Source organism: Mesoplodon densirostris, chromosome 4 (genome assembly GCF_025265405.1).
Source record: "Mesoplodon densirostris isolate mMesDen1 chromosome 4, mMesDen1 primary haplotype, whole genome shotgun sequence".
Classification (NCBI taxonomy): Eukaryota; Metazoa; Chordata; class Mammalia; order Artiodactyla; family Ziphiidae; genus Mesoplodon; species Mesoplodon densirostris.
In genome coordinates this window covers 4238880-4264861 of record NC_082664.1, presented here as the reverse complement: position 1 = coordinate 4264861, position 25982 = coordinate 4238880, and the positions used below count along the sequence as shown (strand labels likewise).

The 25982-nt window shown below is 47.4% G+C and overlaps 1 protein-coding gene and 1 pseudogene across 1 annotated transcript in view; one reads left to right on the top strand and one right to left on the bottom strand.

Annotated features, from left to right (window-relative positions):
• Positions 1–3991: 3991 nt before the first annotated feature.
• Positions 3992–4092, bottom strand: LOC132489727 (U6 spliceosomal RNA; annotated as a pseudogene).
• Positions 4093–16807: 12715 nt separating this feature from the next.
• The window catches only part of DYNC1H1 (dynein cytoplasmic 1 heavy chain 1), a 66511-nt gene continuing 57336 nt past the window's right edge, over positions 16808–25982 (top strand). The window contains exons 1-2 of the mRNA XM_060095625.1: positions 16808–17199; positions 24654–24741. Of these exons, the coding sequence (XP_059951608.1) occupies positions 16947–17199; positions 24654–24741 (341 nt within the window). The 5' untranslated portion in view covers positions 16808–16946. The remainder of the gene's footprint in view (positions 17200–24653; positions 24742–25982) is intronic.

Below are 25982 nucleotides of genomic sequence, written 5' to 3'. Positions count from 1 at the left end.
ATAAAAAAGATAATAAAATGCTTAAGTTTTATGTATATTTTACCACAGTTTTTTTTAAAGCTGAAGAAATAAATATGCAATTTAAACAAGACATCTGTTCTTAGCTTTTCAGTAAAGAAAACCTATATGTATATATTTCAAAACTAAACAGAACTGTCCCTTGGAGGCCCTACATTCCTAGAATAAGGTTCCTCCACAGACCTGGGATGAGGGCTCAGTGCAGACCGGGCTCCAGCACCGCCATCACTATTACTAATAACAGTAACATTAAAAAGAGCTGCCCGTGGGGCTTCCCTGGTGGCACAGTGGTTGAGAGTCCGCCTGCCAATGCAGGGGACACGGGTTCGTGCCCCGGTCCGGGAAGATCCCACCTGCCGCAGAGCAGCTGGGCCCATGAGCCATGGCCACTGAGCCTGCACGTCCAGAGCCTGTGCTCCACAACGGGAGAGGCCACAGCAGTGACAGGCCCGTGTACCACAAAAAAAAAAAAAAAGCTGCCCGTGAGTGGCCAGCTGTGCTGGCCACTTTGTCTCATGTATTCCTCTCATAGCTCCAGGGGCAGTTACACTCATTAGCCTCATTTAAAGAAGGGGAGCTTGGCACAGAGAGGTTAAGAGACTCACCCAAGGTCACGCAGCTGGTAGTGGCAGCACCAGGATCCTACCAGAACCAGGACTTTCTCACCACCCACTGCCATGCCAGCCAAGCATTCCAAACCCCTCCAAAGCCACCTTAGTAACAGGAGAAAGGTGTCCCTCAACAGGCCTGCAAGTGAGGCTGGTGGGTGACTGTGGAATCCTCTGTCTGGTCAAAGTGAGGACTGATTAACTCTTGGTGGGAAGCACTGGTTGCCTGCTTTTTCAAAAAGCTGCAGTGGTGGCCCTTGGTTATTAAACACATGGGTCTGTGTTCTACAGTAGTGTTCTCCAGGTATCACCTGTAAATCTCCAGCCCCACACTGGCTGGATTTTGATGTCGCACCAAAAGAGTTCCATAGCCAGGGAATTTAAGAAACTACACCTCCCCTGCCCCGCAGAGATTCACAAGGCCTTCTAGAGGCTCTGAAAAGTCCTGTCCAGAAGAAACTCGTTAAGCTTTGTCTAACGTAGTGATTCCCAACCTTATTTGACCCTAGAGGCCCATTTTCAATGCACGACCAGCCCCCAGCCTCCAGGTTGCTGTGCACAGCTGCCCGGGCATTACTGGGAAACGTGCTGCTTCTAAGCAAGGGGTCTCACGTCTTCACTTCGTGGCTGAGGAGCAGACGTGCAAGGAGGTTAAATGGCTTAACCACGGCCCCTCCTTGCTCAGCTTAGAAAGTAAATATGAAATGGTTTAGGTTACAGAAACAGCAGTTGTCAAACTTACAAGAAGGCTGACTGGCAGTGCAGGGGGATTCCGGCATCTACTGGGATCAAGGAAATAGTACATGTTTTCTGATGAAACCGTTTAGATCCTACCACTTTCAGGGCAAAATGGGGGTTTTGTCTTGTCAATAAAATCGTGAAAGTGTCCCCCCTCTGCCCCCGTGGTGAAAAGGGATCATTGCACTGAGGTTCAGCAGAGTCCCAACCTAGCAGGACACTGTGCCCTGTGCTTTACACCTCGCCAGATAGGGAATTCCGCTGGAAATGTGGGAGCACCCCTGTCAAACGTTTCCATCCTTTGGAGCAAAGAAGGAGATTCTTTCTTCAAAGTGAACACGCGGATGCTTAACCCTGTGAGCAGAGTTTTGGATGGCTGTGCAGCTGCTCTAGGCCAGTGATCACTGTTCTACAGATGGAAAGTGGAGGTGGGCGCCAGGGGACACTTGGGAGAGAGAGGGAGCATCGGCAGCCCCCCTGTGCTTGTTGCCACAGGGGAGACTGGAAAAAAGACAGTCCACACCCTCCTGGTGGTTAGAAGCCTCTAGACACAGGCAGTCTCTGAGTCTGAGCTCCTCCTCTGCCTCCTGCTACCTGTGAGACCTTAAGCAAGTTACTTCTGACTTCGGCTCTATTACCCCGTCTTCAACCTGCGGTGATAATAAGCTACCTCGTCAACATTGTGGATGTCGGATAAAGCCGTTAGATCGGGCCAGCTCATGGCGGTAGCACGGCCGTGATTATCGCAAGCATGACTCTCCAGCCACGAACGTGTGTGCAGGAAGTTCCACTGGCTCCATTTTCTGTAACAGCCTAATTTCTGACCCCAGTTCCCATTCCACGATTCCACGGGCTGGCACATCACAGGAGTCAGTTCCAGAGTTCCGCCCCTTCCTAAGTCAGGACTCCCACAGGGACAGGGCCTGGGGAGGGGAGAGTGGGGACCTGCTGGCCACTCCTCATTTATCCACACTGGTACTGCAGGCTCCAGGTCCCATGCCACAGTGCTGCCCCCAGCCTCGAGGGCCGCTTTGGCCAGCATGCCTGGGGTCCTACCACCTGCGTGCACAACCTGCATTGCTCTCTGGGGGCTGGCGGGCAGCAGGCCCGGGACCTTGTCACCTGCCTTCCCACCGCAGCCCAGGGAATCTTCCCATGGCCCAGGATACCTCACCGCCCCCTGCTTCTCCAGGACACTCTGCCCACAAGGGAGACTCCAGTTCTTCCTTCCTTTTCCTTACATCCTTGTTTTCCTAAGGGCTAGGACTTCTGGGAAAAATCGAAGTCTGAAAGACCCACAGACACCTTCTGCTTTTAATCCAAGGGCAAGGGACCCAGGCCGGCTCCTGCTTGCAGGGGGAGAAGGCGCAGGAAGACGGAGGGAAAGTGGCAATGTAGGTGGTCCCTGCTTTGCACAGTTCCGATGTGCACAGATTTTAATTACTGTGGTCTAGTTAAATAACGCCAGTCCCCAACACGGTTCAAATATCAGTTACCTCGATGCATTAACGTGAGTAACTGCGTCAAGTACAAACCGTGCTGCAAGCTATTCAGTCTGCAACTCACCAGCAGGTGCGCCTCAGACCCACAACCCATCATGGTGCTGCTTTCAAAGTCGTTGGTCAGGGCTTCCCTGGTGGCGCAGTGGTTAAGAATCCGCCTGCCAATGCAGGGGCACGGGTTCGAGCCCTGGTCCAGGAAGATCCCACATGCCGCGGAGCAACTAAGCCCGTGCACCACAGCTACTGAGTCTGCGCTCTAGAGCCCGCGAGCCACAACTACTGAGCCCGCAAGCCACAACTACTGAAGCCTGCAAGCCTAGAGCCCATGCTCCGCAACAAGAGAAGCCACTGCAATGAGAAGCCCACACACCACAATAAAGAGTAGGCCCCCACTTGCCTACTCTAGTTGCCTACTCGCAACTACAGAAAGCCTGCACACAACAACAAAGACCCAACATGGCCAAAAAATTTAAAAATGAATAAATAAGAATTAAAAAAAATAGTTGTTGGTCACCACACACCTGCTACTCAGTTCCTACACAGCCAGCAAAGTGTGTAGTTGTGTTGCCTTCTGTGATAAACCCACTTAATGTCTTACAAAAATGCATCATTGACAGAGGGAATTGGCCAAAAGGTGGAAGTGCAGGAAAGGTACCTAAAACACTAATAAAGCTGGCAGTGCAACTGGAGTGAAGGGTGCCGGTCCTAGAAGGAAAGGAGGGCAGGGGAGGGTCGGGGTGCAGGCTCTGCCGCTGCTCCAGGGCTGGGGGTGTGCAGCCGAGGGACCTGGGGAGGGACGAGAAGGAGGAAGATGCCGAGGAAGTGGTGCTGGCAAAAACCTTCACGGTAAAGGAACTCAGAGACGTTTCAAATCACTCAACCTGCAGAGGTCACGTTGGAGGCTGGTCTAGACCTAGAAAAGACGATGACGGTTCACCATGGCAGAGAAAAGGTGCTCATTCCATATCCTAAGTTATACAATGAGAAGAAGGCAAGCACTGTCCAAACTACTCCTGATCCATTTTTTTCTTAAAATTGTGGTTAAATACACATACTGAAAAATCTACCACCCCGTCCACTTCCAAGTGTACAGTTCTGTGGTATTAAGTACACTCACACTGTTGTAAAAATTCAGAACACTTCATGAATTTGTGTCCCCCTTGTGCAGGATCGTGCTCACCTTCTCTGTATCCTTCCAATTTTTAAAAAATAAATTTATTTATTTTTGGCTGCATTGGGTCTTTGTTGCTGCGCACGGGCTTTCTCTAGTTGCGGCAAGTGGGGGCTACTCTTCATTGCGGTGCGCAGGCTTCTCATTGCGGTGGCTTCTCTTGTTGCAGAGCACAGGCTCTAGGTGCGTGGGCTTCAGTAGTTGTGGCACGTGGGCTCAGTAGTTGTGGGCTCTAGAGCGCAGGCTCAGTAGTTGTGGCTCATGGGCTTAGTTGCTCCGCGGCATGTGGGATCTTCCCAGACCAGGGCTCGAACCCGTGTCCCCTGCATTGGAAGGCGGATTCTTAACCACTGTGCCACCAGGGAAGTCCCTAAACAACTTATTTTAACTTAAACTGTCTAAAAGAAATATATATATATATATATATATATATTTTTTAATATTTATTTATTTATTTTGTTGCACCGGATCTTGGTTTCAGCAGGCAGGCTACTTTGTTGAGGCTCCTTGGTTGTGGCATGCATGTGGGATCTAGTTCCCTGACCAGGGATTGAACCCGGGCCCCCTGCATTGGGAGTGTGGAGTCTTATCCACCATGCCACCAGGGAAGTTCCCCCCAAATATATATAAAAGAACATTCCTGTATTTGCCAATTTTGCTGGATACACAGCTTCTTTCAAACCATATTTAACCCATTATCTATTGCAGAGGCAGGAAAACTTAAAAAAAAAAAAACAACCTGTATTTCCCAGACTCTCTTGCAGCTAGGATTCTGTTGGAGATAAGGTTTTACCAATTAAACACACCCATGCAAGCCTTGGGAGGTAATTTTTCCAAAGAGATTAGCCCAACGGGTGGCAAGCAGGCTCTGGCAGGCATGTGTGTTGGCAGTAGCTGGACCCACGTCCCACTGCCTGGTCACCTGCTTCATGGTGTGGGTGACCACAGCTGTGGCAACAGGGACATAAAGCACAGGTCTGGGGCAGCCCTTGATGTCTCTGCCGTTTTGTAAGCACTTAACTCCCTCTGTGAAATCCCTTTCTACTTGAAATACCTGGAGTGGTTTGTTTCCCACCGTGAACGCTGAATGAATCAACAAAGGCTTTCATGTAAAGCCCAGAGCCTTTTGCTTGGGGAAGAGTCTACCGATTCAAATGCCACACCATCTTTCATGCACAATCCATACACCAGTGATAGATTGTGTATAATGTCCAGTCTTGGTTTCTTTAAAGTGGAGTGAGGACCGAAAGGCACTATGTTAGCAGCTGACACACAGAATCCTTCTAGATGGTTATGATTTTCCCCAATGTCTTCACCTGTCTGACTCGAATGTAATTCCAACAATATTTTTAGGGACTTGCCTTTATCCAGTCTTCCCAGATAAGAATTCAACTTGGGGCTTCCCTGGTGGCGCAGTGATTGAGAGTTCGCCTGCCGATGCAGGGGACGTGGCTTCATGCCCCAGTCCGGGAAGATCCCACATGCCGCGGAGCAGCTGGGCCCATGAGCCATGGCCGCTGAGCCTGCACGTCCAGAGCCTGTGCTCCGCAACGGGAGAGGCCACAACAGTGAGAGGCCCGCGTACCACAAAAAAAAAAAGAAAAGAAAAAAAAAGAATTCAACTTAGTTTTCTTAGAAACAGCAGCTCTGGGGATTCCCCAGTGGTCCATTGGTTAAGACGGCCTTCCAATGCACGGGGCGCAGGTTTGATCCCTGGTTGGGGAACTAAGATCCCACATACCATGTGGTGTAGCCAAAAAAAAAGAAAAGAAAAGAAACAGCAACTCCTTTTGCCCTCATATTTCACTGACTTACTGTAGCATTTCATTTCCCCTCCCTGTGAGTTTATACATCCTGGTCCATTGACATCACACTTGGCCGTGTGACTTGCTTCAACCAATGAAATATGAGAGGATGTGACGTGTCATTTCTGAGCAGAAACCGAAGAGCCAGCATGTAGTTCTCTCCATAGCTCATTTCCTTCTGCCATAGAACAGGTGCTATGGCCTGAATGTTTGTGTCCCCTGCCCCCAAAATTCACATGCTAAAGCCCCAGTCCCCAATGTGATGGTATCTGAAGATGAGGCCTTTGGGAGGGAATTAGTTCATGAGGGTAAATTCCTCATGAATGGGATTAGTGCCCTTATAAAAAGAAACACTAGAGAGGTGATTTCTCTCTCTGCCATGCAAGGACCCAGCAAGAAGGGAGCCATCTGTAAACCAGGAAAAGAGTCTTTGCCAGAACTGGACCATGCTGCCCCTCCAAACCCAGGCTCCCAGCCCCCAGAACTGTGAGAAATAAATGTTTGTTGTTTAAGTACCCCCAGTCGATGGTATTCTGTTATAGCAGCCAGAACTGACCAAGCAACAGACAGTGCTCCAGATAGAAGCTGTTCCATCTGCCCGGGTCTCAGAATAAGAGCACATGCAGCAAAGTCACAGCCAACCCCAGATAGACATGTAGCTGGGGCAAGAAATGTTCTAGCCACTGAGGTTTAACTGTCATTTGTCCCTGCAGTATAACCCAGCCTCTCATGATTAATACAGTTACCCTTACTTTCCCTGAGGTTGTGTGTTGGAGTTTGCTTTACTGCATTCTGTGACCACAAGTGCAGGGATCACTTCAAAAACCTTCCCCCGGGTTCTCTAAAAAAATAAAAATAAAAATAGAACTACCGTATGATCCAGCAATCCCACTCCTGGGCATATATCCAGAGAAAAGCATACTTTGAAAAGATACATGCACCCCCTATGTTCATAGCAGCACTATTCACAATAGCCAAGACATGGAAGCAACCTAAATGTCCAGCGACAGGTGAATGGATAAAGAAGATGTGGTACATGGAAGCAACCTAAATGTCCATCGACAGATGAATGGATAAAGAAGATGTGGTACATATATACAATGGGATACTACTCAGCCATAAAAAAGAATGAAATAATGCCATTTGCAGCAACATGGATGGACCTAGAGAATATCATATTAAGTGAAGTAAGTCAGGGAAAGATAAATATCATATGATATCACTTATATGTAGAATTTAAAAATTGACACGAATGAACTTATTTACAAAATGGAAACAGACTCACAGACATAGAAAACAAACTTACGGTTACCAGAGGGGAAAGGGGGGTAGCGGGAGGGATAAATTAGGAGTTTGGGATTAACACATACACACTACTATATAAAAAACAGATAATCAACAAGGACCTACTGTATGGCACAGGGAACTCTACTCAGTACTCTGTAATAACCTATATGGGAAAAGAATCTGAAAAACAATGGATATATGTATATGTATATATATAAGTGAATGACTTTGCTGTACACCTGAAATTAACAGAACATTGTAAATCAACTATATGTCAATATAATATAAAAATTTTTTTAAACAAAAAACCCCCCAAAACCTCCACCTGGTCATAATGTTTCTTGCTGATACAAACAGATGGAACAGAAAGAGAGGGCACGGAGCAGAAACTCATGTTTGAGGGAGCACAAATCACCACTCAGGAAGTCCCAGGAAACCGACAAAAGAGCTAGCCGTGTGCTAGCCGTCCCTCAGCTCGCGGTCCAGCAAGTTCTTCATGAGGGGCAGAAAGCGAAATCTTACCACCTGCACCTGCAATTTCTGCTGTAGGCGTCAGAGGTCCCAGAAGATGAAGCTCGCTCCGCCGGTCCCTCACATTTAATGACTAGACGGCATCCCATGTCAATATCAAAGTGAATCACATAATGCGGCATGAGGGCACTGAAAGCAGCCTGTTGCAAGGGCACTCATAAAAGATTTGCCAAAAGGTCATATCTTTGTGCCACATCAGACGCACAGGTCTTTGGCCCATCCTATTTTGTGGAGGACACAAGTGACACACTTGCAGGGGGGTGATCTACCCCACAGCCACAGGAAGTCTCAGACAACTTCGTTTTCTGCAGAAGGAGACCTGGCTTCCTTCCGTCCCATAGTCTTAAAGCTTCCACGATGCAGGATTCGGTGTGCCGGTCGAATTATTAAGCTGTCTCTGGAGCAGTGGTGCATTCATCCCCTAGGGCTGCTGTAGTAAACTACCACACGCTGGGTGGTTAGAACAGTAGAAATTTGTTCTCACGCAGTTCTGAAGGCTGGACACCCACAACCCAGGTGTTGGTAGGGCCGGCTCCTTCTGGAGACTCTGAGGGAAGATCTGCTCCAGGCCTCTGTACCGGCTCCTGGTCGTGGCTGGCAGCCCTTGGCTTGTGGACGCATAGCTCCCATCTCTGCCTCTGTCGTCACACAGTGTTCATCCTGTGTGTGTCTGTGTGTCTGGGTCCAAATTTCCCTTTTCTTATACGGACACCAGTCATTGGATTTAGGGCCCATGCTAATCCAGAATGACCTCATCTTAATTACATCTGCAAAGACCCTATTTCCAAGTAAGGTCGCATTCACAGGTTCCAGGGGTCAGGACTTCAACGTGTCTTCTGGGGGACATAATCCAACCTCTCAAATCCCCAGATATCCCATCAAGTAACTTTTTTTTTTTTTTTTTTTTTTTGTGGTACGCGGGCCTCTCACCGTTGTGGCCTCTCCCATTGCGGAGCACAGGCTCCAGACGTGCAGGCTCAGCGGCCATGGCTCACGGGCCCAGCCGCTCCGTGGCATGTGGGATCTTCCTGGACTGGGGCACGAACCTGTGTCCCCTGCATTGGCAGGCGGACTCTCGACCACTGTGCCACCAGGGAAGCTCCCATTAAGTAACTCTTCATGAAGCTGCATCAAGAACTTTATATTTGTGTCGCCTCTTCCCAAAGTCTTGAGGAAATGAAGGAATGCATCGTGGGCTTGGAAGGAGATGAGCTCCAAACACCTGGGATGACTTAGAGCGTGGATCAACATGTGCGTGTGACGTGAGGGACGTCATAGACATAAGCTGTGACCGTGTCTTTACAAATCGGCTTTGATGTGTTTGTAGCCAACACCTGCTGAGTAATACTGTTTTTTGGGGGTTTTTTTTGGCTGCGCCGTGTGGCATGAAGGATCTTAGTTCCCCGACCAGGGGTCAAACCCGTGCCCCCTGCATTGGAAGCACAGAGTCTTAACTGCTGGACTGCCAGAGAAGTCCCACTTTTTTTTTTTTTTTTAACTTCTGTTCTTTTAGAATCACCCTGTAATTCACCTGAAGGAAACAGAATGACTCTGTTTATTTCCTCAGGCCTCAAAGATTCCTTCCTCACCCACAGTGAGCAAGACGCAGTTCCAGCCACTGGCCCACTCTAAGATTCATTGTTAACCAGAGCAAGTTCTGGACCTCATGGAATCACATTCTAGTTGGGGGCTCAGACCCTAAGCAAGAAGCACAAATATGTGTCATGCAGGGACACATGCTCTGGAGGAAAATGAAGCAATAAATAAAGGGGTAAGCAGTGGTGGTGTTATTTTGAAGGCCCCTCTGAAGGGTCACGCTTGAGCAGAGGTCTGGTGCAGAGAAGCAGCAAGCTCTTTAGGACCCTGGAGGAAGAGCATTCTTTTTATTTTTAAAAAAATTTTATTGAAATATACCTGATTTACAGTGTTGTGTTAGTTTCAGGTGTACAGCAAAGTGATTCATATATTTTTTTTCAGATTCTTTTCCATTATAGGTTATTACAAGATATTGAATATAGTTTCTCGTGTTATACAGTAAGACCTTGTTGTTTATCTATTTCATATAAAGTAGCGTGTATCGGTTAATCCCAAACTCCTATCTTATCCCTCCCCCCACCCCCCTTTCCCTACTGGTAACCATAAGTTTGTTTTCTATGTCTGTGAGTCTTTCTGTTAGGAAGAGCATTTTAGAAAGAGGGGAAGACCCTTAGGCTGGGACTGGCAGTGCAGGTGGATAAGAGACGTCCGATTTGGGAGGCGTCCGGGGAGAGTGGCAGGGTTTGCTGCGGGGCCAGATGGAGATGTGAGGGGCTGGGAGTTTTTTCAGAGACACCAAGGAACACCCTGAGCACCTGGCTGAGGCAGGCAGTGTTTACTGAGATGGGGAGCTCTGGGGGTGTCGGGGAGGGGAGTCAAGGGTTCACTTCTGGACAAAGAACAGGTGGGACACATAGAAATCAAATAGCAAGATGGTGACTTCACCCAGCCACATCTCTAACCCCGCACCACCCCGCAAATAAAGGGCAGAGGTTGTCAGATAGGATTTTTTAAAAGCAAGAGCCAACTATAAGAAACCCACTTTAATTATTGGGTTGGCCAAAAAGTGCCTTCGGTTTTTAAGTAAAAATAAAAGACACATCTTTCATTTTCACCAAGAACTTTATTGAACAAAGTAGTCACACTTTTGTTCCACTGCCTTCTGCCATTTTTCAGGCAACTTCATAATTCCGTCTTCCCCAAACTTTTTATCTTTTTGATAAAAGGTACTGTTCTGAGTACCTTTTACAGTCTTCCAGGGAATTGAAATTTTTTCCATTAAGAGAATTTTGTAAAGACCGAAATAAATGGAAATCTAAAGGTGCAATGTCTGGTGAATATGGCGGATGAATCAGAACTTCCCAGCCAAGCTGTAACAGTTTTTGCCTGGTCATCAAAAGCATGCGGTCTTGCAGTATCCTGATAGAAGATTATGCATTCTCTGTTGACTAATTCTGGACGATTTTGTCAAGTGCTGCTTTCAGTTAGTGTAACTGGGAGCAGTCCTTGTTGGAATTCATCGTTTGGTTTTCTGGAAGGAGCTCACAATAGAGGACTCCCGTGCAATCCCACCATGTACACAACATCACCTTCTTTGGATGAAGACCGGCCTTTGGTGTGGTTGGTGGTGGTTCATTTCTCTTGCCCCACGATCTCTTCTGTTCCACATTATTGTACAGTATCCACTTTTCACCGCCCCTCACAATTTGTTTTAAAAACGGAACATTTTCCTTACATTTCAGTAGAGAATCGCATGGGGAAATGCGGTCAAGAAGGTTTCTTTCGCTTAACTTATGTGGAACCCAAACGTCAAAGCGATGAACATAACCAAGCTGGTGCAAATGATTTTCATAGCTTGACTTGGATATTTTGAGTATGGCGGCTATCTCCCACAAGGTATAACGTTGATTGTTCTCAATTAATGTCTCGATTTGATTGCTATCAACTTCAACGGGTCAACCTGACCGTGGAGCATCGTCCAGCGAGAAATCTCCAGCACGAAACTTCGCACACTGCTTCTGACACGTTGGATCAGTCACAGCAACTTCTCCATACACTGCACAAATCTTTTTTTGCATTTCAGTTGCGTTTTTGCCTTTCCTGAAATCATAAAGCATAATATGCTGAAAATGTTGCTTTTTTTCTTCCATCTTCCATATTAAAATGGCTGCACAAAAATTCACCAATTTTGATGCTTTTTTATTTTATTTTTTATTTTTTTTTATTTTTTATTTTTTTGTATTACGCGGGCCTCTCACTGTTGTGGCCTCTCCCGTTGCGGAGCACAGGCTCTGGACGCGCAGGCCCAGCGGCCATGGCTCACGGGCCCAGCAGCTCCGCGGCATGTGGGATCCTCCCGGACAGGGGCACGAACCCGCGTCCCCTGCATCGGCAGGCGGACTCTCAAGCACTGCGCCACCAGGGAAGCCCTTGATGCTTTTTTAAAATGCACGCTGATGGGACAGCTCTCACGTACAGTCTAACAAAATTGTTTCGAATGAAGTTAAAGACAACTAAGTGCTACTAGAGCCAGCTTATGGAAAAAAACGAATGAACATTTTGGGCAACCCAGTATACAGGCACAGATGGGGTAAAAGCGAAGGATGGAAAAGACATCACACTAACACGGATCCAGAGAAAGCCAGAGAGACCGTGCTCATATCAGATGAAGTAAATTTCAGAGCAAATAATGCTACTAGGAATAAAGTGGGGCGTTTCACTGAGATCAAGGGGTTGATTCATGAAAAGGACACAACAATGATTTATGTATCTAATAATAGAGCTTCAAAATACAGGAAGCAAAAACAGACTGAACTGCGTGGAGAGAGACAGTTTCACAGTTATAAGCCAAAAGTTCAACACCTCTTTAATAGGTAGAACAAGTAGCACGGATATAGATCTTAACACTTTCAACCAAGTTGGCCTGATTGGCATTTTCTAGAACACTCCACCCAACAACAGCAGATGTGACTTCTAAGGTTGGGACTCATCGGTGTGCAGACGTACTGAGTGTCACAGGGCTGGGAGGGAGTGTTGACAGCACACACAAGCCGCGCAGTGTCAATGGCGTCCAAGGGTCGAGCAAGAGAAGGGCCCAGAACTGGTCACTGGATTTGGCCACGTGGAGGCCATTGGTGACCTTGACAACAGCACTTTTGGGGAGGGTGGGGGGCGGGGGAGTGTGGGGTTGGGCTGGGTGAGAGGCAGTCCCCACCTATGCTCATTTTCAAGGAGTTTTCCTGAAAAAGTTAGCAAAGCGTGAGAAGTACTGGCAGGAAGGTGTGGCAGGGGTTTCTCGAAAGAAGGGATGCATTGGAGCAGCTTGGACATGGCCGGGAAGAACCCAGCAGGGAGAGAGGGAACGTTTGAGGGCGAGGGCGGCATTTCAGAGACGATGTCCATGAGAGGTGGTGGGGCCCAGCGTCCCCAGGTAGCGGTGGCCTTGGCTGGGGACACAGACAGTTCTCAGGTAAGAGAAGAGGCCAGGTACCTCCAGAGGAGCGGCCAGGGCAGCGGCAGGCGTCCCGGAGGGCTTGCGCGCAGGAGAGAGACTGAACTGTCTGCATTAGAGGCAATCTCCTCTAACTTTATCAATGGGCGGTGGGATGCAGGCTGGACCACGGGCTGGCATTCCCCGCTGGTCACCGCCATTGCTCGCTTGGCGACCCTGGACGAGTCACCCGGATGACCTTGGGAAGGTGAGCCTGGAGGCGTCCCCGGGACGGATGGGGCAGCAGGCTGGGAGGAGGCCTAGGAGCGACAGGAAAAGATTCCGGGGTGCGCGTCCTCCGCTGCGCCACTAGAGGGCGCCAAGCGACCGCTCTGTTCCTCAGAGGCGCTTCCCAACCCCACCCCACCCACCCCCGCCCCCCCAGCCGCGTCCAGCCCGGCTCAAAGTCGCCAGGAGCCCGGGGTGATTCCAGACTCACCCAGAGGCTCATCAGACAAGGAACCGAGACAGAAAAGGGGGGGATGCCAGGACGAGCTTCATCAGTAAGTGTCCTGTAGCCTGGTGAGCGATAGGTGGGTGGAGTCCCGCGCTGGCGACGGAATGACGCTGCCTGGTTTCGAGCAGCTGGCAAGGTCAAAATCCAAAATACGCTCTGTGGACCGGCCGCCGCTGCCACCCGGCACCGCGTTCCCGGGGCGTGAGGCGTTGCTTTCACAGCAGTTAACCAAGCACCCACCTTGCGCCAGGCCCTGCTGGTGCTGGGAATGAGCCCATGGAATGAATGAATGAATGAATGAATGGGCGAGCCCAATGTGGCATTTCGAGGGGGGAGAGGGGGTTGCCAGACGCAGAGCCTGAAGGTGCTGGGCCAGCCGGACTTCCGCTGAGGGCTCAGTGTGGCCCAGGGTTGGGAGAGGGAGAGGGAGAGGGAGAGGGAAGATGGGGATGAGAAGGAGCCCCCAGCTTGGATTTGAGGGGCCATCCAGTGCAGTACTTGAAGGAGAAGGGTGGGGAATGGACATGTGGACAGTTCATCACCAACTTCTGATAAAATACATGTGGCCCAGCAGCCACTACCATCCCCCATCAACTTAGAAAGAATTCTCTCTCGCCAGCACCCCCTGCCTACTGCCAACTGAAAGCAGCCTCTGCTATGGACATGAGAAAGCGGAGATGCCAAACGGAGTTTGCAGTGGGAGAGGCCAGGTGTGGGTGGAGGGTCCCCCCCAACACACACAGAGTCAGCTTGGGGCAGAGTCCTGCCCCAGGAGGCCAAGGGAGCATCTCACAGAAATATCCCCTTCCCTGTCAGCCGGGGGCAGTCTAGCCAGCCCCCAGGATAAGGAATTTAGAGTGCTGGGCACTCTGTAAGCAGTCAATCAACATGGACCATTCTTCTTACAATGTATTTATTCAACACAGCAAACATCTTTAGAAAACAGAAATGCAAGCACATTTGATCAATGTATGGATCCTTGCAGACTGATTGTTCAGGTTCCTCTGATTTCCATTCTCTTAGAAACAACAAACACTTTTAATTTTGAGCCTATCACACATATAGGGCTGCACATCCGGAGCCTGCTGCTCTGTTGCCCTGGCTCGGAGCCAGATTGCAGATGTTTGAGTCCCTCGGATGCCCAAATGGCTGCATCTCCTGGGTGGTGCTGACTCACGGTGCAGGCTGCAAGCAGTCTCTCTCCATCTGCCAGTTTGCTGCCGGGTTTCTGGGGCTCCAATGGTGTGTGGTCAATTCAGAGCTCACTAACCTGCACCTAACAGATTTTCTTCCATCCCTGTTCCTACCCGGAAGGACATGGGGCAGGGGGCAGCCCTTAGCAGAGTGCCTGGTATTGAGTGAGCTCTCAGTGTCAGTTGTTGGTGGCGTTACTATTATTCATTACCATTATGATCATAGCACAAACTCATTGCAGTGCTTTATATTTTTCCAGGAAGTTTATTTAGATCTGCTTGGGCATATGATATAAGACTGGACTAGTGTGAAATAAATCAGACAGAGAAAGACAAATATCATATGATGTCACTTATATGTGGAATCTTCAAAAATGATACAAATGAGCTTATTTACAAAACAGAAATGGACTCACAGACAGAAAACAAACTAATGGTAAACAACAAGGACCTATTATATAGCACAGGGAACTACACTCAATATCTTATAATAGGGAATTCCCTGGTGGCGCAGTGGTTAAGAACCTGCCTGCCAATGCAGGGGACGCAGGCTCGATCCCTGGTCGGGGAAGATCCCACATGCCGCAGAGCAACTAAGCCCAAGTGCCACAACTGCTGAGCCTGCACTCTAGAGCCTGCAAACCACAACTACTGAGCCCACCTGCCACAACTACTGAGCCTACGCGCCTAGAGCCCGTGCTCCGCAACAAGAGAAGCCACCACAATGAGAAGCCTGCACACCGCAACGAAGACCCAATGCAACCAAAAATAAATTAATTAATTAATGTAAAAAAATCTTATAATAACCTATAACGGAAAAGAATCTGAAACAGATATATATATATATCACTTTGCTGTACGCTTGAAACTAACACAACATTGTACATTAACTATACTTCAATTTTTAAAATTCCACACAAAATAAAGAGTGGACTGATGGAAGGCAGGAGGAGGATGGGATATTAATCTGTCCCCTCTGCCATTAGCTTCTTAAAGACAAGAATCATCTCATTAGTCTTCATGTTCCAGCAGTTCCTGGGGCTTGGCACTGGGTAACTGAGCAAGAATAGGCATACTGCATGTTTTGCAGTTTTCCAAAGATGATTTGGGGAAATCAAATCATCCCATCATCATTCTACCAATCAGGATTCAGCTCTCTGACTGTGTAATTTGATATAAAAATAGCACCTTTGGCTTCCCTTCCTCCACCCAACTTAAGAAGCGAGTGATGAGTTTGAACTTTCAAAAGCCAATTACTGCTCCTTATAATAACTCTCATTTCTAAACCAAGAATGTGGGCAGCCTGAATTCTGTCCCCTATGTCATCTCGGTGTACTGGAGGAGGTCCAGGCAAATGGGAGCTGGGGGGAAACTTACTGGGCAGGCACGGCGGTCCCTGCCTTGTGTGGACCCAGATGCTGAGGCCATCGGAATGACAGCGTCAGCCCCGGCTGCTGTTCTAGGTGGATGCTTGTAGGTCTCCCCCGTGGTCCTCACGGCATTCTGGGGGGAATTTTTTTTTTTTTTTTTTTTTTTGCGGTGCGCGGGCCTCTCACTGTTGTGGCCTCTCCCGTTGCGGAGCACAGGCTCCGGACGCGCAGGCTCAGCGGCCATGGCTCACGGGCCCAGCCGCTCCGCGGCACGTGGGATCTTCCCGGACTGGGGCACGAACCCGTGTCCCCTGCATCGGCAGGCGGACTCTCAACCACTGCGCCACCAGGGAAGCCCCTGGGGGAAATTATTTTGCCATTGGTAACCAGAACCTACAACAGCCAGGCTTCAACCCACCGTTCAGGTGTCACCTCCTGGCTTTCCAGTACATCGCTCCTGCAGTCAGGCCTCTCTGCTTTTGCAGAAGCTGCTTCCTGCTCTGGGAATGTCCCCTCCCAGCCTCCCTCTTTCCAGCCTAGCAATGTGACACTTCCCTCATCTCCTCTCCCTCTGAAAAAGATCCGCAGTCTCCCTATGTATATTTAATAACACAGATGACTATATTCTAGCTCAACACATCGTAGTCATTCATTCGTTCAAAGAAACTACAAAGGGTAAGTGCTTAGAACAATGTCAGGCACAGGCTAAGTGCTCAAAACACGTTAGCTCGTTAACACCATTCATTCATTCAGTATTAGTGCAGTGTCTCAGGCTCTGTGCTGTTCGCTGAGTCCACAGCAGTGAACAGGACAGACGTAGTCCCTGACCACCTCTCACCGCCCCCCGCAAGTTCCCACCTTTAGGGCTTGAGGTGTGGGTACTGCGGAGCCCCGCCCAGCCCTGGAACTACGAGTCCCAGAAGGCTGCGCGGCGGAGTCACCCGGGCCGCCTGAGCCCGACGTCGTGACGTCGGTACCGTGAGGGGGCCCAGTGGCTGCGGCGGGCGCCGGCCGCGGTCAGCGGGAGGCGGGAGGCGGGAGGCGGGCGGCGGCGGCGGCGGGGCGGGGTCGGCGGGCGGCGGCCTTTAGGGAGGAGCCGGCGCTCCCTCTCCTCAGTCGGCAGCGGGCTAGCGAGCGGTCGGCTTGTGCTGCTCGTTTCTCTCGTGCGTCCGCCCGCTCGCTCTCGCGCCGAGTCGCGGCCGCCTTCTCAGCGCTGCCTGCGAGTCCCGAGCGCGGCGCCATGTCGGAGCCCGGGGGCGGCGGCGAGGACGGCTCGGCAGGCCTGGAGGTGTCGGCAGTGCAGAACGTGGCCGACGTGTCGGTGCTGCAGAAGCACCTGCGCAAGCTGGTGCCGCTGCTGCTGGAGGATGGCGGCGAGGCCCCGGCCGCGCTCGAGGCGGCGCTGGAGGAGAAGAGCGCCCTGGAGCAGATGCGCAAGTTCCTCTCGGACCCGCAGGTGCACACGGTCCTGGTGGAGCGCTCCACGCTCAAAGGTGCGGGGCCGGGGCTGCGGTGGGTCCCCCGGCGCCCCGCCTCGCTCCCGCCACACCCCTTGCCGCCAGGGCCCCAGGGTGCCCCCTTCCGGGTCGCGGGGACGGAGGAGGGCGCCCAGCCTCGCCGTCACCGGCAACAATGGGATCGCTTTGTCAGCTCGGCCTCAAGATGGCCGAGTTGGGTGGAGACAGCGTCTCCCGGGCTGAGCGCGGGCGGAGGCCGCATCCCGGCCTCCAATGTCACATGGGCTTTTCGGTTTCGATTTGTGTCCAGGCTAGGCCGGCCTCGGGAGGGATGTGTCAGGGGCGGCGCCGGGGGCAGCCTGGATTGTGGTCCTTCGGTCGTCCGGGTGTAGGGGGAGATACTGGCGAGCCGGAGCTGGGAGAGCCCTGACCGGCGGGCATCCCGGCCTCTGCCTTGTGCGGACCCAGATGCCGAGGCCCGAGGAGTGACAGTGACAGCCCCGGCTGCGAGCGGGGCATCACTGTTCTAGGTGGATAGCGTACGCAGGTCTCCCTCTTGGACTTCATGCTGTCCCTGCTGAGTGGGTGCATCTGCCCACTTCAGACGCGAGAAAACTGAGGCTCGGTCGAAGTGACTGCCCCAAGGTCACACCAGCTAATCCTACTCCCTAGGCTAGACTCGACATCTCAGTGTCCAGCCCACTGCTTGTTTCCCTTCATCATGCCTTGTATTTGTGTGATGCTTAGATCCTAATGATGACCCCATGGTCTTTGAATCTATTTTACAGATCTTAAAAGGAGAGAGACTTAGGTTAGGCACCTCGTGAAGAGACGGGACAAAAGGTTTGCATGTTCCCGCAGTCTCCTCTAGTGACCTCCCCAAAGCAAGCCTAGGTTCCCTTGAGAGTGGAGCTTGCCTTCAGGGAGGGTTTCCCCTTGATGCTTTCAGACCATTTTGTAGCCAGTGGCGAGCTTATTTGACAGCACATGTATGGGTGTGGCACCGTCCATCCGGCAAGCCAAGGATGATGTCCAGGTAAATGCTAGCTTAGCACCAAGGACTGGGCATTGTCTGAAAGTGTTCGGAGACAAGCTTCTTATAATCTCAAAAGATGTATGGTTCTGTCAGTAAGAGAATCTCAACTATCTGCCTCACCGCTCCCCTCTCACCCCTACACACACTTAGTTTCTTGCAGATAGTTTGTTTCTTTCAAAGGCTTCTCCTACTCAGGAGATGCTTCATTGTAGCATTGGCCTCTGCAGGAGGGTCAGCGAGTGTGAAAGAGTATTTTTCTTAGATCCACAAGGAATGTTCAAAGCAAATAAGCCATCCAGGCATATTTAGAGTCTTAAAGTTGTTTAGGGTTTTCTTTTATGTTTGGGGTTGTTTCTTGCATGGAAACCACTACTGTTTAAAAAAAATTTTTTTTAACTCATCTATTTTCTTTCAAAAAAGTATATAGTCACAATAGAAAATTAAAGTATACAGATAAAATTAAAGTCACCTGGGATCCTTCGACCTGGATATGACCACTGTCGGCATTTTGGTATCTGTCTTGTCATTTTTTAATGAATATACATTATTTTATTAAAATACATTTTAATCTGCATTGTTATTGTATTTTGATTAGCCTTACCTTGGCTGATTCTTGATCATATTTTCATTGCACGGTTTTTGTTTTGAAATCAGTGATTGCTACCTTAGGTCTCAGTTTCTTTCTTACAGAAAACAATTGTAGGTTTTGTTCTTTGCTTCTAGAGTGCTCCTCAGTGATTCACTTTTCTCAAGCACCTTAGAATTGAACTTTGCTAAAATTATTGGAGGGGGACCCTATTTCTGTTGCATGCTTTCTGGTGCAAATCACCTCTGTGTTCTTGATGGGTACATTTTCTCCTTTCAGCAAAACGAGTATCCACGCGTCCAAATCTTGGCTCCATAATGACTTGCACTTTTGCATGTTGACTAGGTAATGAGACTGTCTGCAATTGAAATCCTGTCTCATTCCTGGATTTATAAAAGTCCTGGAAGTATTTCTAGTAATTCAACCTGTCTTAACTTATTTTTCACTTACGAAAATCTGAGGAAAAACTGTGTGGCCCCATCAGTCTTATTAGCATCCTGGCTCCACTAGCATACTTTAGATGTAAGTGTCAACCCAGGTCACTTAGAAGGAGGGCTGGTTTTTATGAGTTAACATCGCCATTTGCACATTTAATCAGATATGAACATCCAGTAGTTATTTACAGTGAAAAGGCAGGCTTGCATTATGATATGGAGAATAAATCTGAATGGTTTGAACTGAATAAAGACCGCCACCAACAATGACGTCGTATAATTTATTTAATGAAAAGAAGTTACTTCTACTTTATCTTTCCCCCTCTTCCCCCCTTTTTTACGGAAAGAATGTTCCAAACACATTGAATATAGAAGCTTTTTTTTATATGAAGGTCTATCTCTATATCTGTATATGTATAAGTACTCCAGCTAGCTTTAAACTTTTTTTTGTTAAAGTAGAGCCTTCTTTAAAGTGTAGAATAAAGGTTGTGACTATAACAGTTTATCATTATTATTTTTTTGGCCACACCGCGAGGCATGCGAGATCTTAGTCCTCCATCCAGTGATCGAATCTAACCTATGCCCCCTGCAGTGGAAGCGCGGAGTCTTAACCACTGGACCACCAGGGAAGTCCCCTTAACAGTTAATTTTGATAGTGAAGAGTTGGTGAAAGGGAATGTTAAATTGTAGCTCCCCGTTTTAAAAAGAGAAATCTCCTTCCTGTAATTCCTGGCCTATAGAAAATTATTTTCCTCATAGCGTACTTCTAAAAGTGTGACCAGGTAGGTGATCCCTACGTGGTAGGCATATTTCGATGTTAATGACACTTTTGTAGCGCTTTTGACCTGAAGTGCATTTTGGGGTGTGTTCTGTCCCTTGAAAGGTTGGGTGGTGAAGGTAGGGACCAGTGAGGATGTTGCGGTTTGCAGCTGCTGGAGTGGTGGTTCCAGGGCTTGTCTGGGACCAGGCTGGGAACGGGCGCTGTGCGGTTTTGGTTCGGTTTTGTTCCACTCAGATGTGTTACCCTTGGAGCTTCGTCTTTAAGACTGGAAGTAGTGGCTGCCTTTAGTCGGTGCTTACCCGAAGCTTGGGATTTTAGTTGTTCCTGACACACATAGTTCAGGGGGTTTTACCCTCTCTTCGTTAGTGCAGAGATGGCTGGAGTCTGGAAGACTCCTGCCTGGAATGAAGCCAGGGCTCCTCACAGGACCCAGCTTCCTAGAGACGTGGTGGCCTACGGAGGGGTATGGGAAGTGTTTCTGTGGAGTTTTAAACATTATTTTTCTGAGGACTTAATTTCCCTAAAAAGAGAAGAAAGGTAGTGGATTGATGATTAAAAAGTATTCATTTCTGGCTTAGACCCCAAAATGGTTAATAAAATGATTAATAAATTAATAGGAAACATTTACTGGGACCCGGCACTGTCTTGGAGCACTGGGCCAGGAGTCCATCAACCTGGGTTCTTGCTGTCCTATGCTGTCACGCTGTAGGTGGGCCCCCCACCCTCTGTAGGACAAAGCAGTCTGCAGCAAGATGCTTTTCAAAGTGAGGTGTTTCATTGTGAGTGGAATTCATGTACAGGAAAGGGAAAGCAGTCATTACTTCTTTTTAAAAAGTGAAGACAGATGGAAATCTCGTCTCTCAGCATCGTGGAGTATCAGGCTGGGAACGGCGGGAGAGACTTAGTCCAGCGCCTCTGTCATGAGTGAGGAAACCAAAACCGCAGGATTTTAAGACCCAGTGAGGAAAAGGATGTTTTAAGAAGAATTCCGAAACCTAAGAACTAATTTCTCTGTTGAATTCCTTGGTATCCATTGAATAGGAGTGTTTGTTTTCACTTACTTCATAGCAATTATTTCTTTTGTATTAGTGTTAGCCTTAAAAAGCATGAGGCCTTAAATCCTTTAGGCATTACCGACTTAGTTTTTTTCACTTCCTTCTCCTTTTTTCTGGAAATGTCAAGAGGAGCCCCAGTTTTACCTTGTGTACAAGGATTACATGGGGTTCAACCCTCCTTTCAAATTCCCAGCAATGTTATGGATGGAAGAGAAGACCCGAGACCCTCACCACGCTCTCAGCCTTGTGCAGGGCAGGGAGTGGGTGCGAAGAAGTCACAGCCTCAGAAGGAGGACAGGAGGGCGGGTGGACGTCAGGGTGGCTGGAGGAAGTACCAGGGATGGGAAAGCGGAGAGCTAGAGCGACCACGGGAGAACTGGGAGGGCGTGTACGACAGCGATCGGCCAAAGTAATGTGGTATTAGGAGCCTGCTTGGATTTTAAAGGGAAAAGAAAAGGAAAGATAAAGAGAGCCAGGAGCACGCAACACGTCCTCTGGCCAAAGAAAATGACTGGCTTCGTTTGCTAGCTTGAGAGCACGCTTGCCCTGTGGCTGGAGAACGTTGGGAGGGGAGAGGGAGGGAGGGATGACCAAGGGCAGGGGAGCCGGCAGCCTCCCCTCGCCCTTTTCCAGTTGCCTGTTCACCAGTCTGCGGACACATACCCATCTACCTAAGAGAGGTGGTATGAGTCTTAAGGTGATTGAATGTGCATCTGTTTGTATTTCATTAAATGAGGCGCATTGCTCACCTAATTCACAATGTAATGATACAAATCACTCGTACTTTGAAATACATTCATCTTTGAATAGAAGCGTATGCAGAATAGTGCTAAATGACATTTTGAACATCTCTAGAAATTTGATAAACTCTCAGAAGTTAACCAAAGAAATGTCCACCAGGCGCTGTCATGTGTATCAGTGTGGCTTGCAGCACGGGAACCCGAGAGTCGGGCGCAGCACTTTCTGTGCTGGTATTTTAGTTCCCTGAACGTGTTAATAGGCAGCACAGTATCGGTCTGTTGTGTATTAACCAGTAACTTTAGCATCATTAGGCAACTGGTTCAAACTTTACCGAAAGTGGTATTACCTGATAGACGTGCAGATTGTGTTCGTATATAAGCCTCTAATATAGCAGGATTAGTACCCTCTTTGTTAGGAATGGACTATTAAGTGTCTTTCTCTCCTCCTTTAAACAATTTTTTTAAAAAGTTTCTGCAGAAATAGAATTATTGTTATTTGGAAAATATAATAATTTATAAAGAGGCAGGAAAGTTTAAATTGTTTGGCAGTTTATAAAACAGTGTCATGTGTTCTTTATAATGGGAGTCAGACATCCTCAGACTTCGTATGATCTTCGTATGTATGGGGAATAGCATTAAAAAACTAATCCAAAATGTAGTCTATGGCCGATACTAATGATGACTTGCATAAATTACTGTCATCAAAGGAAGTTAGAATTTTACAGAGCAGTAGAGGACACCTATTTTGCATACCCATGTCTGAGGATTATGTCATCGTGTGTGCATTCCCGAGCCCCAGCCGTCTCCTGCTGCATTGCAGTGTTAGTCCTAGCGCGGGCTGGGCTGGGCTGGGCTGGGCTGGGCGTTCACAGTGGTCCCGAGATAGCCGTGACTCATCGCCTGGCCTGCTGCCCAGTTCCTTTAACCCTGTTTGCATTAGGATGTGCTGGGGATGTGGTTAGATGTTGTGTCCAGTCGGCATGTTTTCTAGATAATTTTATTTGTATAGAGGATGCCATTCTGTCCGGGAGGAAGATATGATTCAAAGTTACACCATATTTTTTACTTAGTAATTTCCTTTGGTGATTATAGAATGTTACTTTTATTGTCTATTGTTTGGGTGTTATCTTAATGACATATTTTATATAAATCATAGAACAGCATTATTGAAAGTTCCAAAAATCAAGGGAAAAAATATTTCATAATCCCACCACCCTGACAACTATTTTAGTTTGGGGGTATTTCCTTATACTCTTTGTTTTTGTGTTTTACAGATTGCAATTATATGTTTGATTGGTTTCAGGCAGTATGATTTATCTTATCTTGTGGTATGTCCACATTTCAGTAGTTAGAAAACTCGGTTGGTTGGTTTGGGGTTTTTTTTCAGGTAGTTAGTAATTTTAAAACACAGCCAGGAAGTCACTGGCATCGAAAATGTTCCGCCACCCACTCCTCTCCTTCCTAAAATTATACTGAAAACAACATTTTGGAAGAGTTATTGTCTTGATAAATATATATTTATATATATAAATAAATATACTAATATTTTATATTCTTTTAGTGTGAATTTTGTATTTGTCTCATCTTAAAATGAAAGAAGCAAATAGCTTTTGCTCATAGTTTTTAGCATTTATAGAAACCTTATAGACCACCTAATTTAATATCCCACCCCCTCCTCTGTTGTTCCTTTTACGTTTTACGAATTTGAAGCTGAGAGGAAGAAAAATGACTTTCCCGAGATCACTTAGTTAAGCCTACTGCCTTTGTTATTACACCATGACTTAGAAGTGAAAGCAAATCGTACATATCAAGTTAGATTCATCCTTCAATATTAATTTTTGCTAATGCAGTTATTCCATACAGTATGTCATACCAAAGATAATTCAACTAGAGGGTGTACCCATCTAGCTGATTAGTGCTAGATCTAGAGGTTTGTATTACGTCCCATTTTTATGATTTTTATATTAATTTTTCAATTTTCATTTTTAACTATCTAGAAATTTTATTCACATGCATCTTGAGTTGTCTTAGTATTAAATTCCAGTAAGCTTTTTCAAATTACTGCTGTATTCATAAATTGACCCCAGAGCAGGCTCTGAAAGCGCTATAAGGGCAGAGGGGACAGCCAGGTGAATGCCCCCTTGGTGACCTGGGGATGTTTCTTGACAGCGGTTCTCTTGATGGGGGTTTCCCTGTAGGGGCCTTAAGGAGGGAAGGGGGCAGGCTGCGTACTGGTGAGGACCCGGGGTTTGGAGTCAGACGTCTGGATTTTCACTCTGTCCCTTTCCAGTCACATGTCTGAGGACAATTTACTTACATTCCTTGCTTGGAAAATAAGAATAATACTAGTCATGCCAAGCCCCATAGTGTCGTGTCGTGAGGGGTAGATGCGTGATGCGCTTAAAGTAATGCCTGTCCCGTAGAAAGTGCTGAGTAGACACCTGAGCAGCATACCCTGGGGCTGGGGGTGGGAAGCGACCTCTGTGACTGGAGCACAGGGGATGAGACTGCTGGGAGGCGGTGGGGAGAACTTGGCCTTATGGACACCACCTAGCACCGCCCTGGGGCCAGGGCCCACTCTAGGCAGACCCAGGCTTGCCAGTGCGTCCCCAGTTTACAAACAAGGAAACGGAGATGCCAAGAAGTTAAGAACCTTGCCCAAGATCCCACAGCAAGTAAGTGCCTGGGTCAGCAGTCAGAAAAAATGGGTAGAAGGGAGAATTAGGTAGAGCCAAGTCACGTAGGGGTTTAAACGTCAGGCTGGGCTTGGGGTGAGGCTAATCGCGCTCTGAACAGTTGATAAATTAAAAATTGGAATACTGACATGAATTTGATAGAATATTTATTGTGATTTGTAGAGGATGTTGGTGATGAAGGAGAAGAAGAAAAAGAATTTATTTCCTATAACATCAACATAGACATTCATTATGGAGTTAAGTCCAATAGGTGAGTAGTGTGAATATAGCATTATTGTGGACTATAAACTTGTGAGGATTAAATGTAAATCCTAATCGACTCAGACAGAGATACTAAGAAAACACTCAGAAGATTTCTGCTCTTTAATTCAGTTTCTTATCTTTGATTTTATTTATTCAAATTAAGAGGATTTCCAAGTCAGTATAAAATCTAAAATATTTTTATTTTAATTGCCATATCATGGCATCATCCATTCTAGGTTTGAGCCATAATGTACTTAGCATATCTAATAATGCTCTCAGAGTATACCTGAGTTTTCATTATTATAAGTAAGTAGTAAACATTCATAGGTAGCGGTCTGATTCTTTTTAGGATAAATCCCTAAAGATAGCATTACTGGTTCAGATGCGATGCATCACTGAAGTCTTTAATGTGTGTTACCAGATTTCCCACCTTTTAAAAGGCTTGTGCCAGTTTATACTCCAGTAGACATATTCATATTCAAATGAGTAAATGTTTATTTTGCATTGGCTTTTAAAAACTTTTTATTTTGAATAATTTCAAGCTTACAAGAGTTGCACGGATAGCATGTAGAACTCCCAGATGTCAGTTAACATTTGCCATGTTTGAATCATCATGTTTTTTCCTGAACCATTTGAGAGTTATAGACAACCTGCCCCTTTATCCCTAAATACTTCGCAGCATTTCCTAAGAACAAAAACATTCTTGTTCATAACCTCAGTACAGTTTTCAAGTTCCAGAAATTTTGGTACAGTATTACTCTAGGTATAGTACATATTCATATTTTCTCAGTAATGTCCCCTACAGTATTTCTCCCATGATCCAGAATCCAATTCTGTGTCTTTCTTTCTGTGTCTTTGATGATATTGACATTGTTGATAAGTGCAGGCCAGTAGTTTGAGGGACTGCCCCTCCACTGGATCTGTCTGATGTTTCTCCATGGTTACAGTCAAGTTGCACATTTTCAGCAGGAATACTACTGTGACTGTGTTCCTTCTCAGCGTGTCACATCAGGAAGCTTCACTGACTTTTTAGAATAATGTGAAGTATTATGTATAAAGTACATATACATAATATGAGAACTGGAAAATTCAAATATTGCTTCTGTTGAAGCTGTTAATTCAACCACCTTTGAGCACCTGTTATGTGTAAGATACAGCAGTAGGTGTGCAAAGGAATAAAACATAGTTCCTTTTCCCAAGAAGTTTATGGTCTTTTGGGAGAAAGGATGGCAGGTACACAACTAGCTG